This window comes from Anopheles stephensi, chromosome X, assembly GCF_013141755.1.
Source record: "Anopheles stephensi strain Indian chromosome X, UCI_ANSTEP_V1.0, whole genome shotgun sequence".
In the NCBI taxonomy this organism is placed as follows: Eukaryota; Metazoa; Arthropoda; class Insecta; order Diptera; family Culicidae; genus Anopheles; species Anopheles stephensi.
The window spans coordinates 17,540,117-17,558,055 of NC_050201.1; the positions used below are offsets into that span (position 1 = coordinate 17,540,117).

The 17,939-nt window shown below is 42.4% G+C and overlaps 2 protein-coding genes across 11 annotated transcripts in view; one reads left to right on the forward strand and one right to left on the reverse strand.

Annotated features, from left to right (window-relative positions):
• Positions 1-17,939, reverse strand: part of LOC118512517 (dopamine receptor 2) — a 456,086-nt gene that overhangs the window by 342,558 nt on the left and 95,589 nt on the right. The gene's annotated exons all lie outside the window — the stretch shown is intronic.
• LOC118512589 (lachesin) overlaps positions 1-17,939 on the forward strand; it is a 94,054-nt gene that overhangs the window by 18,762 nt on the left and 57,353 nt on the right. For all 9 annotated transcript variants that reach the window (XM_036057251.1, XM_036057304.1, XM_036057242.1 and 6 more), the window contains one exon: positions 17,598-17,783. In XM_036057251.1, coding sequence (XP_035913144.1) covers positions 17,598-17,783 — 186 coding nt within the window. The remainder of the gene's footprint in view (positions 1-17,597; positions 17,784-17,939) is intronic.

Consider the following 17,939-nt stretch of genomic DNA (forward strand, 5'->3'; position numbering starts at 1 on the left):
TTCTTGTTATTGGTTGATCAAAATCTCTGGACATAATATGCAGGTTACTCTATTCGATTGGATTTTTTTTTGAAAATTCTTGTTATTTCTACAGTGTCATATTGCTGTCTGGTAACTGTGCGTCGAAAGATTTGTGGAAATATTTCCTCATGCGTTTCCTCACAAGTTTTACCCAATTTCAAAATGATTTGGTTAAAAAAATTAAATTATGGTAGTTCGGTCATTGGTGTAAATTTACCATCATAACTTTCGGTTGAATGAACCGGCATGCTAGAGCTATTGATCTTTTCGAAAGTATTAACCATAAATAATCCGTCTGCCACCACATTCTGCGTCTCAGGCCTATGACGGATTTCGTAATCGAATTTTTCTAGTCTCTGCTTATATTTTGTTAATTTACTGTGAGGGTCTTTTAAATTCATGGCATAAGTCAAAGGCTTATGGTCTGTGTTAAAAATAAATTTCCTTCCGAAAAGGTATGGTCTAAAATAATAGGTCTATAATTTGCTAGCCCAATCTTTTGCCAAAAGATCTTTTTCTATCGTAGAATATTTTTTTTCGTGTCTTGAGAGCGTCCGCGAAGCAAAAGCAATGGGTTCATCTTGTCCGATTGGCCCTTGGGAAAGTACCGCTCCTATGGCATACTTCGACGCATCCTAGAAAAGCCCTAAGCTCTTTTTAGATTTAGGTATTGTCCATTTTTGAATAACTGATATTTTGTCAGGGTTGGGCTTAAAGCCCTCGGAAGTAACGATGTGTCCCAAAATTACCACTTCTTTATGTAGGAACTTTGTTTTTTTCTAGTTGTATTTTCAGGCCAAACTTTTTTAGCGTTTCAAATATTTCGCGCAAATTAATCAAGTATTCTTGTAAACTTGTAGAAAATACAATTATATCGTCCATGTATACTCAGAATGTTATCTGATACCCGTTGTAATGTGGATGGTGCATTTTTCAGCCCAAACGGCATCATAACAAATTCGTAACGACCGTTTTCGACGCTCAATGCGACTTTTGAAATATCCTTCTCAAAAACTTCGATTTGATGGAAACCGGAGGCAAGGTCGAGTGTAGTAAAGTACATACATCTGCCAAGTTTATCTAGTATCTCCGTAATGTTAGGAATGCGGTAGCGGTAACTGATTGTGTTTTGATTTACTTTTCGGTAATCTATAACAAGTCTCCATTTAGGTACGCTTTGAATAGTGCTGGTTTTTGGTACGATCCATACTGGGGAGGACCATGGGCTATTTGAGTGTCGAATAATCCCTTGCTCTAGCAATTTATCTATTTGATTTTGTACTTCTTCCTTATGCCAATACGGGTCGCGATATGTCTTTGTGTAGACAGGTATGTCATCCTTTGTATTAATATGATGCTTTAAAGCATTGGCAAAGGTTAGTTTATTGCCCTAAATGAAAATTGAATCTTTATAGTTCAAAATCAGTTTTTTCCAACTTTTACTTTCTTCCGGGTTTAAATGATCAGTTTGAACTTTCAGGAGTAATCCATTACAAGAGCTGTTTGACAAATTAGTTCATCAAATAACTGATTTCTTCAGATCTAATGGATTTTCGAAATTATTTTATTTATTATTTATTGATGACGCACGTATGCCGTATTGTAACCACCGCGTGTGGTGACTGTAAATTATATTCACGCAAAAAACAATTAAACAACATTAACTAGGCATTTCCTCCTAGTTATTTGCCATATACCGGGCATGCTCCGTTGTGCAGGGAAGATGGGTGGTTGTTATCCATTTTATTGTTTGTGTATGTGTATGTATGTTGAGGTTTATCTTGGTCCGGTTCTATTGTTGTGGCTATGGCTTCGATGGGGGTTGGTTTATTCCGGTTGTCTATTGTAGTGTTGTGGTGTTGATCTGGATTGAAACAAACAAGCACAGTTATTTGGACAGCACAAACATGATTTTTTCTGCGTGCAATGTTCTCCAAGTAGCCCAGCAATGACACAGCCCGTGATCAACCAAGTCAACATCGCATCCAAAAACGAACGGCGAATCCCACCTCGCAACAGCAGAAGTGACTCCACTGTTTAACAGGCTGTACTCGCCGATCACTCCCGATCCCAAGGCCAACACAGATGGACCCGCTGTACCAAAGCTGGACTGACTTGCAGCGCACTACTACAGACAAAACAAAAATCAAGTCTGCCTCCTTTTTACGGCAGTATGAACATTGCCCTCGAATTCAATTGCTCTGTCAACGCATCACCCGTTGCACAACGTAAAACACTTACAACCAAGACAACACAACGCATAACAAAAGGAATTGCGGATATAGATTGGAAGGATAATGGGGTTGCGGAATCAAAGGATAAGACCGTTGTCTCTGGCGAATCGGAAGGTAAGGTCCCTAGTCGCCAACACTTCCCTTATTTCTATACCCGATCGTCTGCTGATGCTCTCGACCGCGCCCAACAAGGAGGGTCTTGCGGTTTCAAACTCCACGCAAGACCACAGAAGGTGATCCACATCGTGAAATCTGTCATCGCAGCCACACACTTTCGGCTGAGCCAGAGTTATACGCTGCAGATGAGCATTCAACGCGAAGTGATTTGACATAAGTCGAGAAATCATGCGATGAATGCCCGGTCCACAGAGAGCCCACCGAACCAAGGCCGCAAGGACACTTGCGGAAAGATCGAGAAAAGGAATCGCCCGAGATCATCCGCCTCCCACATGCTCTGCCAGCGAGACAGGAAAAGTTGCTGTGGCAGGTGGAGAAACTCTCGGGCCGAGATTGGACGGTCGTAAAATGCGCCTTGTTGGACGCCTGTTTTGGCCAGTGAGTCTGCCTTCTCGTTGCCGGGAATTCCACAATGAGAAGGTACCCAAATTAGCGAAATCCTGAACGCCTTGTCGAACATGGAGCCAAGCAATTCTATGATTTTCATGGTAAGGAAATCCTGACTCATAACAGCCTTCGAGGATCTTAGTGCTTCAATAGCGCTAAGGCTATGTGTAAAGATGAAGTATTGATCTGAAGGTCTCGTTGCTATCATCAATAGTGCGTACAAGATTGTGGCTAGTTCTGCGGTGTAGACACTATACGGCTCCCGCAATTTGAAAAACGCTTCGGCGGACTCACTAAAAACACCGAAGCCGGTGCCCTCCTTCGAGGACGATCCATCAGTGTAATACTGGCTTGTTTGGTCTAAATGGCCATACTTATCCCTGAAAATGCCCGGAGCTACCATCGGGCGAAGATCATTCGGTATGGTCTTAATTTCCTCGTGCAACGAGGAATCTGTTGTGAAAAGGGAACTGTAGGTCTCAGGAAGGGCAGCACGATTTAATGCCTGTGGAGCGCTAGGATGCACTTGTGGGGCAACAAAATCTTCGTATATTTTCAAGATCTTCCTCTTAGAACCTGTCTCTAGAAGCGCTTTAAAATTTTCTTCGATCAAGGGATTTGATACTGAAGAACGGACTAGAAGGCGAAGCGACAGCATTTCAAAACGTAGTTTCAGCGGCATCACTCCGGTTATCACTTCTAGGGCCTGTTGTGTGTTGATTTCATGCTCCCTATCGTGAGTCTAAGACAACGATACTGTAGCCTCTCTAGTTTGAGGATATGCATGTTGGATGCCCAATGGAAGCATATGCTTCCATATTCCAACAGTACCGTTGTCTTATACAGTCGCAGGACGTCTGATGGATGTGCGCCCCACCAGAATCCTGTGACTGTCCTTAGAAAGTTGATTCTTTTACTGCATTTTTGCACCAGATGGGTGATGTGTGTACTCCAATTTAGCCTTGAGTTGAACCACACACCAAGGTATCGAAAATTGTTGGTAGTTGATATCTTTTCACCGTACAAAAAGACATCAATTTTCGGGTCAAATAGTCTTTTCTCTCTGTTTTTTGTCGTGTCGCTAAAAGGAGAAAAGACTACCATCTCAGTTTTCATTGCAGAGAACTTTATACCAAGGTTGTCAGACCACTCGGCAAGGTTGTCCAAAGTAGTTTGTAAAGCCAGTTGTATTGCGGCGGCTTCCCTGCTTACAAATGATATGATGCCGTCGTCAGCCAATTGTCTAGTGCTGCAGTTTGGTGCTAGAATCTTTTTCGCTAACATAGAAGTTATATAGCAGGGGGCTCAAGCAGGACCCTTGTGCTAGTCCATGGAAACTGGTCCGCTTTAGTTGCACATGACCATTGTTGAAACTCATAGCTTTCTCCGACAAAAGGTTGAACAGAAAGTTATTGAACTTTGGATCCAGCCCCTTATTTTCTAATTTTTTACTCAGCTTGTATGGTGATACTGAGTCAAATGCCCCCTGTATATCTAGGAAAATAGATCCCATGTTCTGCTTGCGTGCACGAGCAAGCTCTATTTCTGTAACCAGAAGGGCTTATCAGTCATTAGTACCCCTGGCTTTACGAAAACCAAACTGGGTATTTGAGTGAAGGTTGTTCGATTCCAACCATTCTTCTAACCGAAAAAGAATTATCCTTTCAAGCGGTTTCCTCAGACACGAAAGTAACGATATTGGTCGCCTCGCACTCGCCAGAAAAGCTTTCGCTCTCATTGATGTTGTTGCTGTTTCGCATCCTTCTAGCCATTCTCCAAAGCGAATTAAGTGAAGTGGCGGGGTCTAGATTAATGACGTATCTACGCCAATAACCCTTTTTCTTCGTCTTCAACAGGTTTTTGCACGTTCTTTCTAGTCCTTTATATGTTTCATATGAAGACCTCGAGCCCGTGTCCCGGAAGGCTTTAAATGCCTCACGCTTCTTGGTAAAAGCCGCTTGGCAATCCTTGTCCCACCAAGGAGTGGGAGGTTTTTTAAATGTCCTTGCTTGGTGGGAGCGCCTTGTTTGGGCCTCAAGGGCGCACTTGTTTATGATTGAAACAAGTTTTTCGTACTCCTTGACAGGAGACAAATCTTCCAACTCAAGTGAAAGCGAAGCGGCTATTAATTCGCCGTATCTCGTCCAGTCGATGTTCCTCGTTAAGTCACATTTAACGGGGATTCCTTCTACTGGACATCCTCCCTTGATGTAGGAAATTTCTATCGTCAAGTGGTCACTGCCGATAGGGTCCTGAATCACCTTCCAACTAAAATCCAGGGCCATTGCTGATGGACATAGAGACAGGTCCAGTGCACTCGCCCTACTTAGAGGTGTCTGCATCCTAGTTGCCTCTCCTGAGTTTAGAATCGAAAACCTAAATCTGTCGCAGAAATCTCGGATGATAGGAGTATCGCACCCCCAGTCGATTCCATGGGAGTTAAAATCTCCTAGGATCAAAAGCGGTCCAGGCAAGACCACTGCTAAATTTCCAATATCCTTTTTGAACTTTTCAATTTTTTGTTTTTCATTATTGGCTCTCGGGGGGATATAGATGGATGCAATTGTCACGTGAAGAACGCCCAGTTTTGCCATAACTGCGACAGTTTCTATCATTTCTTGTCTAGTGGTGGGTATTCTGGTGAAAGTGTGACCCTGTGTGGTGAAAGTGTGATAATCTTTAAAAAGCTCCAAAATTTCTTCAACATTTAGTATGAAGCGCGAGAAGTTCCTCGGATTACCGTTGAACTCTGTGTGGTAAACAATGCGGTTCGTTCGGATGACGCTTCGGCACACGTTCGATTCTATGGCTTACGGTCGCGGTACGATTTGGTGCGCGGCACTCATTGGAAAGTGCTAACTCGGACTTTTACGCGATGACACATCGAGCGGAGGTGAACTTAGACAGCTGGTATCGGATCGAGCTTCCCTTCAGTGATTGAACAACGACGGGTTGAAATGAGACTCTGGATGTTGGTTACTTTTACTGACGTCGCAGTCTCGAGTTGCAACAGCAACATGCTTCGTCTGTAACTCGGCACTGTCTGCCTTTGCTTCTCGAGCGGTTTTATTTATTTGAAGCTTTCTTTGATGGTCAGCCAACATTTGTCCATCATATGTTTGGTAAACGTGTGGCTGCTGAGTTGTTCCGGGTTTTGGGTTTACAATATGTCTTCCTTATTTACAGAGTGCGGTTCTTCCGTATCAGTTTTGCGTATGGCCCTAGTGACAACAATAAATGTTTCGTTATGCTTGTTTATGACCTATTAGCTGCATGTTTGGATTGTCGCATCGGCATGCGGTAGTTTGTGCTAATTTCTGTTTCTTTCATGGTTCTTACCCTTTTGTTGGTTTGTGAGGCAGGTACGAGATGATCTAATATGCTGTTAGCAGATGTAGCAGATATACTACATCTGGTAAGTCCGTTACGATACGCGGGTATTACCTCTGTCATGGAAAGACAGGGCTGTGTTCACCGCAAAATTCACAGATGCAGAGGGATCTCTTCCTGCGTTTGTGTTTATACTAGCACCGTTTTCACTCATCGTTTTGATGCTACCCTTGAATAATCTAATTAGATTTTGAAATGGGATAACCTCTTCTTGGTTAGCCAGTTTTCAATTGAACAAGTGTTTAATGATGATGTTAGTGGTTGGTGGGTTTTCTTAACGTCCTTACCTGGTCTATCACATTCACTTTTTCACTGCACTTTTCAGATGATTTTTTTCGGATATTTTTGTGTTAGTAATGTTAGTTATGTTGAGGCGGTCCGGTGGCCGAGGCGACAGCGGCGCCGGTCTTCACACGGCAGGGCCGGGGTTCAAATCCCATCCAGACCGCCTCCTCGTACGAAAGGCTGACTACTTTTCTACGGGTAAAATTAAGTCACAGAAAGCCAGAAATGGCAGGCCGAGACCTCTCGAGGTTGTAGTGCCACAGAAGAAGAAGAAGAATGTTAGTTATAATTACCATAAAAATTCCGTGATGAGGAAACGCATTCCTGGGTTGCGTCGCACACAGCTTAGATCCTCGGTGTAGTAAACCCTCTTTAGTGGAGCTCTTCGCGCTCTATCGCCTCAAATCGCTGGCGATGGTGTTGGAACCGGACGGTAGATTCTTCTTCAGGCAGCTGGAACTCGCTTCTCCGTGGTGGATTATACACTTATTATCAGAGGGTCCCTATTCGGGCGCCAGTTACAAAAATCCCGCTCGATTATAGTTTTTAACAAAGGGATGATTTTATTAGTTATGACTATATTGGTCGGACGCGTAAGAAGAACTGATTTGTGACGATCGCTGTTGTCGTTGATTTCGCCAAACTCGTCGATCGTTGATTCTGCTGATTGCGCGGTTCCCATCGATGCGCGTTCTCACGGTGCTGCGCGTTCTGTCGAGTCAGCGGGCCACGTGCAGGCGGTGTCGATGTCCGTTGCATGCGCTGGTTTTCTGGTGGTGTTGTCGTGAAGTGCCCTTACTTGTTTCGGGTAACTGCAACGTGCCGTAACTTGGATGTATGCCGATTTAGGATAATTTATCCAGGAGAAGGCGGTGGGGAACACGGCCGAAGGCGGATTTAAAATCTGTGTAGATGGCATCGACTTGCAATGCCACCTCGAGTTGGGACGAGATAAACGACGTAAAACACATGAGATTGAAGGAAGAGGATCTTTTTGGAATAAACCCATGAATGGGGACAAGCCAGGCACGTTTCCACAATGAGGGGCATGTAGACGAAGACAAGGACAAGCGGGATAATTTAACGAGAATGGGGGATTGTAATGTACATTGATTTTTTAGGAGTGAGGCAGGGATACCGTCCGGACCAAGAGAGTAAGAGTTTTTTAAGGACCTCAAACCTTTTTTCCATTTCTTCTACATCGATAATGCTGGAAAAGTATATCGCAGTAGCTGCAGTGGTACCTGAAGGAGCGGAAGGAGCTAGGACTGAGGTAACACCAAAATTCGAGGAGAAATGCTTAGCAAAGAGAGAACAGATGTCGGTTACGCCGTCCGCAGTTGTAGTGCCTAAGTGCATGACGTAGGGAAAGGTAGAGGAGTTCGTGCTTTTTTTAACGTGTGATCAAAACGATTTAGGATGAGATTGGAGTTGGGATTGATATCTACCTAAATATAGTGTGATTTGTGCACGGTTGTATATACGGTAAGCCGAGGCTGCAAGTTTGAAAACATTACGATTGAACTCAGAGTGAGACCGACGATAATTACGAAGTGCACGAGCTCTGTCTCTACGCATGGAGCGGAGGGAAGGGTTGGACCAGGGGGGAAAAGGAGGAGGTATTAAAAGTGGACAACACAAGGGAAAGGTATTCTTAATTTTGGTATTGAATTGTTCAACAGCAGCGCCTTGTTGCAGAATGCATGCATGCCTGTTGCAGAATCTAAAAATGACCAATCAATGGACGATACATAATGTGCGAACCTCGGGTAATCTAGCTTACGGAAATTAAACTCACGCCTAGGAGTAAAACTTGAAAAATAACTAACCGAAGGGACGTTAAGTTTAAATGCAAGCGCAGGATGGTAGTTGTCAGGCCTAAGAAGTGGAGGCGGAAAGTGTACTACCTTAGATGAAGTAAAAACGGCCGAGTCATTTATAAAAACAAAATCGGGTTGCCCATTAAGTAGATTTGAGACTCCTGATATTTGTCTAAGATTGCACTCATCTATACCATCCGCAAAATATGCCTTAAACCTTTAGATGGCAAAAAGTAGTTGTTTTCTGCATACCAATTAAGAGAGGGCTGGTTAAAATCACCGCAAAGGAGCATTATATCGTTCTCTCCCATGTGAGATTATACTTCAGCTATCGACGAAAACAGTGAATGAATGTGCTAATGTCAGGTGGTAGATAAATGACCCCTACGAACAGTAAGATTTCGGGCAGCTTAATACGAACCCACAATAGTTCTAAGGAATTATGTTGAATATTAACTAGTACTGTTCTTAGTTGAGAGGTGCAAGCAATAAGAACTCCGCCACCACGAGTAGAAGCACTGTTAACGGGAGAGCGGTCGCAGCGACAAACAAGGTAATTATCGTTAGTAAACAAAGCTGAGGGTACCGAGTGATCAAGCCATGTTTTCGTGAGAATGATGACGTCAAGCTCTCAGCGGAGAGCGAAAGTTTGAAATCCGTAAGCTTGGTTCTTATACCACGTACATTTTGGTAATAAACGCGTAATGACGCTATTTTGGTGGATGTGTAGTGGATAACGGCGATCCCGGGATGCTGTTGGTCATGGTAGTGGTTGTGATATGCGTGATAACGCACGCCGCGGTAGTTGTGGTTCTGGTGGTGTTTCCGTTTGATGATGTGGGTTCAGCAGATATTATGTTGAGTGTAGGTGAATTCTTTAAAGAGCGTTCCAACCGGCCACGACGAACGTAGAAGGGCTCGTTCCCTAAGTTCCAGCGACATACCGACTTTAAATGAAGAGAAAGTCAGGGTGCTGGGACCCTGAAATCTCGATTTGCTGGCACCAACTAAGTAACGGAGACATCATCGACGTCAATTTGTTCCTTCACAAATATCTGCACGTCCTTGATCGTAGCCGTAGGTCTGCAGCGAGACAGGTACAGCCAGGATTTGTGAGTTTCAGGAGGGAGCAACAAAGCTGCCTGACATGATGATGCTATAGGTGCAGTGCTAGAAAGAAGAGGACCAGGCTCATTCGACGGTGGAAAACGGTCCATAAGACGACGTTTCGCTGGGTTAATGGTATCAGTAGCAGGTGTGTTCGATGATACCGGTGTGAGTGATGATCTGGCTGGATAAGTATTAGTAGTAACTGGGTATGCGTAGGAGCGAGCACAAGCTGGTCGAGTGTTGCGACCAATGCTCGCTTCATTGTCTCAGAATCTGCGTCGAGGCGCGATGAAAATTCCGCCGTCAGCTGCACATTCAGGTGATCCAGCGCTGCCGTCATTTCCGTTAATGCCACCGTGCGGCAGTTACGACGATGATCGGAGCATTGTGGACAAAACCACAAAAACTGTGATTGTTCCTTGGTAAGCTCCTTCACCACTGCACTGTTCACACCCAGACACGAACGATGCGCCCAGCGTTTGCAATAACCGTCACACAGTTAGACGAGCTCCTCGGAAAATGCTGCACGCACCCACGTTAAGCACAGGTTAGCCATGACGTTGCACTCGAAGCCGATTTGGGTGTACTGGCTGACGCGATAAAGTCCAAAGTACGTAGGGAATTTGTGATCATCATCATCAGGATGGCCTGCTCTTTTAAAGAGCACGTCGTCGTGACATGACCCGGTCAACAATAGATTTCCAGGAAACTGGATCCCTGGCTGCAGCTTCCTATCCGTGTAGGCACCCGATCTCCGAAAGGTCTCCCCGACGCCTCGTCGGAATTTTTGATGTATCCGTGATATATAGATGTTGCTCGAGCAAGGACCAAAAGGATAACAGCACTAACTCTAAATACCAGATGCAGGCGTGATATCACGAACTTATAAACGCTGAATCCAGGATCGGTATAAGATGCGTGTATCGGTTATAAATGTACTCAATGTACTTTCTGGCAATATGTGGGGCGAGTGTTGAGGGATCAGCGTGTCGTTTCGGGACGGGTGAAGAAACTTTAGCGTGGCGCTGTGGTGCCCAGGGTTTGTTTATTGACTTTAGTACCTTACTTTGTACCTTTATGTAGGGTAGTCTCGGTAACTTTACCGTTCTCAATGGTACCTGTTTAAGTGCAGTCGGATTGACCTCGCTATTTGCAGCTGTGTTATCCAGCACTCACAACGCTGCTTTGATATGCTCGCTTATCGCAACGATCAACGAGTACACACACTCACAACACTAGACACAATCGTCGATCTGGGCTAAGCGCCAGTCGATCGAACACACAAATTCCGAGTGAATATCGGAGAAGGACGGAGACACCGATTAGCGCGCCACGAGTATTTACGTTGACTACGCAATTGCTCTCGAGAACAATGACCACTATCTGCCTTTTGCAAAAAAAACAAATCGTAACGACGCTTCCAAGCGATATGCATCCTCTCGCTACGGAAGCTGGAGGCAGACTGAGAGATGGTTTGATTAATCAAATATATATTGACAGTGTTTTTTTTTGTACTGGAGTTGTTATTTGTTTTGCGATGTGCTTGTTGAAAATGTGATTTCAATGTCTCACATTTTTCAGCAGAAGTAAGTAATGTTTTCCTATGTTGTTTCAAAGCCGGAATGCATTTCGAATGATTTTTTTATGATTCTTACAAATTTCCATATTTTGTTTGGATTATTTTGATTATTCATTGAAGTGAGATTTTTGGACCATTCTGAATTTTAAAGCATGTTTAATTGTAGTTTAATGATATTTTTGAGTTGTATGTGCATAGATTTAACGATTGGATTTAGTTTCTGTCTCTGCAATTTTTTTCCTACACTTTTTATGTACTTTAATTAGGCCAAGGATAGCATAAGGTATAATTGTATTGTATTTTCCAGGTGTTCTTTTGGGCATAGCAAGATCATGGGCTCTGTTGATTTCCTCTGTAACTTTTTTTAGGAAAATGTCTATATGTGTATAGTTGTGTATGTAACTTATATTGATTTCGCTTACATTGATTGCGATTTTAAGATGCATTTTAAATGTGTTCTTTTAAATTGACATTTGAGTAATCAAAAATTTGGGTACTAGGTTTAGGATCAAGGCAGAGATTTTCGATGTTAAAATGGACTGGCAAATGATTGTGTTTTTTCATTGGTTAGTATTATGTCAATTGTGGAAGTATTGGAATTTGTATTCACGGGAAAGTATGTCGGAGAATCTGGATGAAATATAGAAAAGTGTCCTTTTTGCAGTTCATCAAAAAGGATTTTCCGGCTTAGTTATAGGACACACAATTCCACAATCTATGACGCGCGTTGAGATCTCCACAAATAAAGAAATTATTTCTAGAATTTGTAAGAATTTGTGTCGCCAACTGAAGGTACAACGGTACAATAAGAATAAGAAATGCTGACCGCGATCGGTCGCCAACGGACAACCGTAGAACTGCTGACAGCAATTGGTCAGCAATAATTAGATATAAAACGCGAATAAGTTTCAATAAAAATTGTCATTTCACCATCAGAAGGAGTCTGAGTATTACTGGTATTAAGTCGGCATGACCTGCGTCTGTCTAAAGAAACGTGCCGCGAGGCTTGCTTCGCGCACGCGACAGTTTGAATGTCGCTTTTGAACTTTATAATATCAGTATTAGCTCCCGGGTGATACGCACCGACAATTTATATGGGGATATTATTATGTATGATTTCTATACCAATCGCTTCTAATATTTTAAGACTTTAGGCGGGAAGTGACTTATGCTCTTTTTCTTCCTCTTTCTTGGCACTACAACCTCGAGAGGTCTCGGCCTGCCATTTCTGGCTTTCTGTGATTTGATTTTACCCTAAGCAAAGTAGTCAGCCCTGCGCACGGGGAGGCGGTATGGATGGGATTTGAACCCCGGTCCTGTTTGTGAAGACCGGCTCCGTTATCGCCTCGGCCACCGGACCACCCCCTTGCTCTATACCGCTTATTAATTAGTTAAGTTAACTTATGCTCTATACCGCTTTTAACCAGTACCATTTTGCCGCCTTTGGTCCCATGTAGTCTTTCAATTCTGTATGTTTTATAATTACTGTGATTATATCTATTTTTTCTAAATAATGAAGTAGCTCAATTTTTTGTTGCTAATGCTGTTGCATTCTAGTATGAAATTATAAAGTCTTTTGACTCATCCATTACGGAAAGTAGTATTTTTGGACAAATTTTTGGACAAAACTAAAATCTGGTCTTTTTTTTAAGAATTCCTCAGACAAGAGAAGGTTTCTTTCACTATTTCAACTATTCCATCTGGGTTGAAGAGGTCGTTTTGGTTATTTGCCGTTATTTTTGCAGATGAAGTGTAGTTAGGCTGTCGAGTTACAAACATGATAGTTTTGGTGTTGGATGTGTGAGATTGGGATGGTTGATTTGAAAGAAGGTGAGGGAAATCACCGTTTAAAAGTGGTACCTGTTTGGATGCTGGTGTGATTCTGGTCTTTTCTTTTCTACTGTCGTTTTGTTCATGCGAAATGGACATCCATCGTATGATTCCGTCCGCAGTTGGCACATTTTAATTTGTGCGTCAGTATAATTCCATCCGTAAGCAATACGGCCAGGCCGTTCCGAGAAGAACTAACGATGTACGAGCCATTTCTGGGCAATGGCTAGGATGAAGTAAACAATTGCCAGGTAGAACTGGCGATCTGTTGCCCTTTCTGGACTATGGCCAAGTTGAACTAGACACAGGATAGGTTGAAGTGGATGATGGCCAAGTTGTACTGAAATGTCAAATTTGAAACGATTGCTGAAGCGTTCGCAAACGTTTTGGGGTAACGCTTGACAAATATCTTAAAAATGACCGTTAAAAAACATACGGTCAGTAGCAGGACGGACAGTAGCCTAGAGCGATACTGTCGAGTCGCTAACGAGAATGCGTCTGTCGCTATTAAGAAAATCCTAAAGCTATGGTTACTCAAAATGGATGAACCGATCAGGTAACAAGGTATGCTGTTTTGGATGTTGATCACTCAATTAAAGTAATTAGATATTTAATTTGTTCCACTTTTGTGTAAGCTAATCAAATCGTATTTAATTTTTCGAGTAGCATACGATGGCTGGCTGTAAATTATTTTGTATAAACCATAGTTTGGTATTAGCCATAGTTCTGAGAGTCTTAAGAAATCCTTATGCTGAGTGGAAGTTTTCTTCTTATTCTTATTTCTCGGCAGTACAACCTCGAAAGGTCTCGGCCTGTCATTTCAGGCTTACTGTGACTTGATTTTACCCATAACTGAATAGTTAGCGCTGCGTAGGGCAAGGCGACCAGGATGGGATTTGAACCCTGGACCTGGCATGTGAAGTCCAACGCCGGTATCGCCTCGCCCCACTTTGTGAGTTGAAACATTCCATGATTAAATTCATTCATTCACTCTCAATCAGTGTTATCTAATGCCTGGGACACTGGTTAATCTTGTTTGTAAGGCGGCCGTAGCAAATATCATTTGTTCATCCTTGTTTTTGGTGGTGGCGTGAACGTTGATAATGTGTTGAAGTGAAAGACTAATGTTGACGAATCTTTCTCAAAAACGCAGATTGCATAGCCTATCATTGATAGCCTAGACCTACAGCGCGGGGGACCTACGGAAAAATCCGTTCCGAGGTGGCGATCATGGTAGTTGTAGTAAATGTCGCAGCGGTTATTACCACGCTTGTTGTGCATACCATGTCGAAATTCTTGTATAGCTACGAGGTCCATGCTCCATGTAGATAAGTCGTTATCTTTGGATAACGGACGGAGATAGGAGCGGACCTTTGGAAGCCTATCACTGGTCCGCCCACGGAAGATTACAAACATTAGTAATCGAAAAGCAGTATTCTTTACTAAATATTCATTATCATAGGACAAAATATTGCTCCAGTGTAGACTAATATTTAATGTAAAAATGAAAAATGTAAATCCGGATGATGTACGTCGTATATTAATCTTTTAAGGGCCTTGCATTGGATTTTGGATAATCTGGGGTTCAAAAAGTTTTTACTTGTATGAACGAGTATTTTCATATACACTTCTTTGCAACCCGTAAAAGAATTCCTTCTTCTTTGCAATTTTTGACCCGTTTGCAATCAAAATATTATTGTCCTACATTTAATATGTAACACATTTAACTAGGTTTTAGTTTTTTGCGAATTGCAACGCCTTACTGAAAAATAATAAAGCAAGTGGGTTCTTTTGTTCACATTTATTAACGCAAATAATCGCTCTAAAAATTCTCTGCTTACCCAGCCGGTCAGGATCAAAATAACTTTCCTCGTACTTACAATTGACATGCTAGACCACGTTTTTCCTCGGTTCGGGACCGTCTGCCGATGTTATCCTGTAGCATCCCTGCTATACATCTGAAATCCCCCTCATGGAAACAAACATTTCATAAACATGTACGAAGGAACGGTCTATCACACCACAACCTTAAGCAATAACTGTTTAAACTCAAGAAACCTACACCCCACCAAAAACCGCATATTCAGCAGATTAGTGTGCGCGCTCGGTATCGAAACTACTTGGTTTCGATTCGGATCCAATTCCGGAATAAAATTTTTACTTGTTTATTAATATTCATTGCATTTGTTACAAAAATGCAAGAAAATACAAACTGATGATTTTTGATTGACTAAATAATGCCGTTTCCGCTTCCCCGTACGTAAGGCTGACTACTTTAATATGGGTAAAATGCCACAGAAAGCCAGAAATGGCAGGCCGAGACCTCTCGAGGTTGTAGTGCCAAGGAAGAAGAAGAAATAATGCCGTTTAATCGCAATTTGAAATTGTGCTTTAAAAAAAAAATAAAATACAGCTTGAACACGTCGTAATCAAGAGCAACTAGCCGATGGGTTTGCTTAAGCAACCTGCTCGCGACAGACCCGATCAAGATGCTCTACTGCTCCTTGGTTCGATAACTCCATTGGGCTTCTGCTGCTCAACACCTGGCCCGCTTGGAAACTGTCCAGCGCAAATTCACACGGTTTGATTTGCACTTCTGGAGGGTTCAAATGGAAAACGACACTCGCTGTGCACATCGAGTCGTTGAGCCAGCTTAATTGCAACGTCCAGAGACTATATGTTGTGGGACTTTTGGACTGCCGGATCGACTCCGCAAAGCTACTCTCTGGGCTCTCTGGCCGAAGCCGCTTCAATGCCTATGATCCCTTTTTCTGTATGTTTATTTATTTATTTATTTATAATTCCAGTAGTACGGCATGACGCCGTATTGTCAACACCGCATGTGTTGACGAATACAAGTTCACAAATATTAACAAGGCATTTCCTCCCTGTTATTCTGCCTTATCCCGGGCATGCTCGGTTGTCGGTGTGTGGAGATTGCAGTGTGGTTGTTCATGTTTATTGTGGAGGTTGTGTTGATGGTTTGGTCAGGGTCTATTGCTTTCTGTTGCTATGTTGGTGGTAGTGTAGTGGCTTTTTCTGTATGTATCGTGAATATAATTTAATCAGAAATCGTCACCAAGCGTACATTCCCCGCTCTGCGCTTTGAAATGTATTCGAACCGTTCGTCCTACTAACCGTTAAGTGTTTTAACTATTTAGTGCTGGAAGTAGGCTTTATGTAAGCCTTCGCCTTCGTTGAGTTTTAATATAATAAACGATAATAGAATAATTCACCCGTCTCATTTAATCCTAACTTTTAAAATGAAAAAAGCTACTTTATTGTTCATCTTTAATAATTTCATTTTTATTAATATCAAAATATATTTTAAAAAATTAACTGATATTATGTAACGATACGGACGATTCTAGCTTTATCATTGATTTGGAATGTGATGTCGTTCGAATGATGATTTGTTCGAAGCAAAATGTTCAATAAAAGATAAATTGTTATAGCAGACTAGTGAAATATGATGATATTCCGGGCGGTTTGGTTGCAAAGGTGTAGCTACGCTGGCCTTCACACAGAAAGTCCAATCTGAACCGTCTACCCGTACGCAGGCCTGACTTTCCTGCTATGAAAGTAAAACTAAGTCAAGGAAACATAAAATGGAAGGCTAAGGCCTATCGCAGTTGTAGTGGCAAAGAAATACGGGCCAGGTGTTGAGCAGCAGGAGCCCACCATACAATGGAGGTATCGAACCAAGGAGCAGTAGAGCATCTCGATCGGGTCTGTCGCGAGCAGGTTACTTAAGCAAACCCACCGGCTGGTTGCTCTTGATGATGACGTGTTCAAGCTGTATTTTGCATTTTTCTATTGGCACAATTTCAAAAATGCAATAAAAAGTCAAAATTTAAGCAACCTAAAATCATCAGCTTGTACTTTGCTTGCATTTTTTTTTAAATATTAGTATTAAATATAAATAATCAACTTAAAATTCAATTCCGCAATCGGATCCGGAATCGGTTCCGGAATTGAATCCAGAATCGGATCCGGAACCGGATCTGGATCCGGAATCGGTTCCAAAATATGTACCGGACCTACTCTTCGGAATCGATTCCAAAAAATACGGAGCGCTCCGGAATCGATTCCGACCAAACCATCACTCACTCATCATTTGCCCATCACTACAGCAGATTTGACCAAACACCCGTTGCAAAAACCGACTAGAGCACTCGGCTAGCAAATTGCGCTATGCAATACTATACCAAACCAACCAATGCACCAAACATCGCACGGTAGAGACAGTGGTCGGCAACTAAACGTAAAACTTTATCCACTTCGGATCATCGCAAACAAATAGAACAAAATACACATAATCATAACGACACATTTTTTGCTAGCGTAGCAATCAATTGCACCGCGTTCGATCGCCCAAAACAAGCAAATCAATGAGTGATAATTTCATATCAGCAGGTTAACGAAAAGACTAACCGAAAATACAAGGCCACTAGCAATTACCTGTCCTACCCGGAGAGCAGACCTCCTCATTATACATAATACCTCCTCCTTATATACTTTCCATCGCCATCCTCCAACCGTCGTAGAAGATAGAAGCTATCTTTTTTGTTAACTTCTTCCAATCCGAAGTCACAGTTCCGCTCCCTCGCGAGGTCCGGAACCCAAACGATCGCATCGATACCATTAAGTAACAAAGTTTAATTTCGCCATTAAAACTTGAACAATCATTTGAGTACGCCTTTACATTTTTGGTTGGTGTAACGTGAATAGCTTAATGAATCATACATTTTGCAATATTTGTAGGTTGGTTGGTTGAAAGCAGACACTAAAGCTATTCAGGCAATACACGAACACGTCATTACGCACAACTCAAGAGTTACGGTTTCACACGCTGACCAAAATACTTGGAACCTGCACATCAAATCAGTTACCGAAGAGGATCGAGGGGGTTACATGTGCCAACTAAATACAGATCCAATGAAGAGTCAGGTGAGTAAACAGTATGAATACTTAATGCAAGAAATTTGTTTTGCTCATGGCTAGTTCTAACTTCACAGTAAGCAATCTTACAAAAGAGTTGTCAGTGCTTGTGATTCAGAGCAATTTTATATTTGTATGCATCCCATCTGTAGCAATACACAGGAA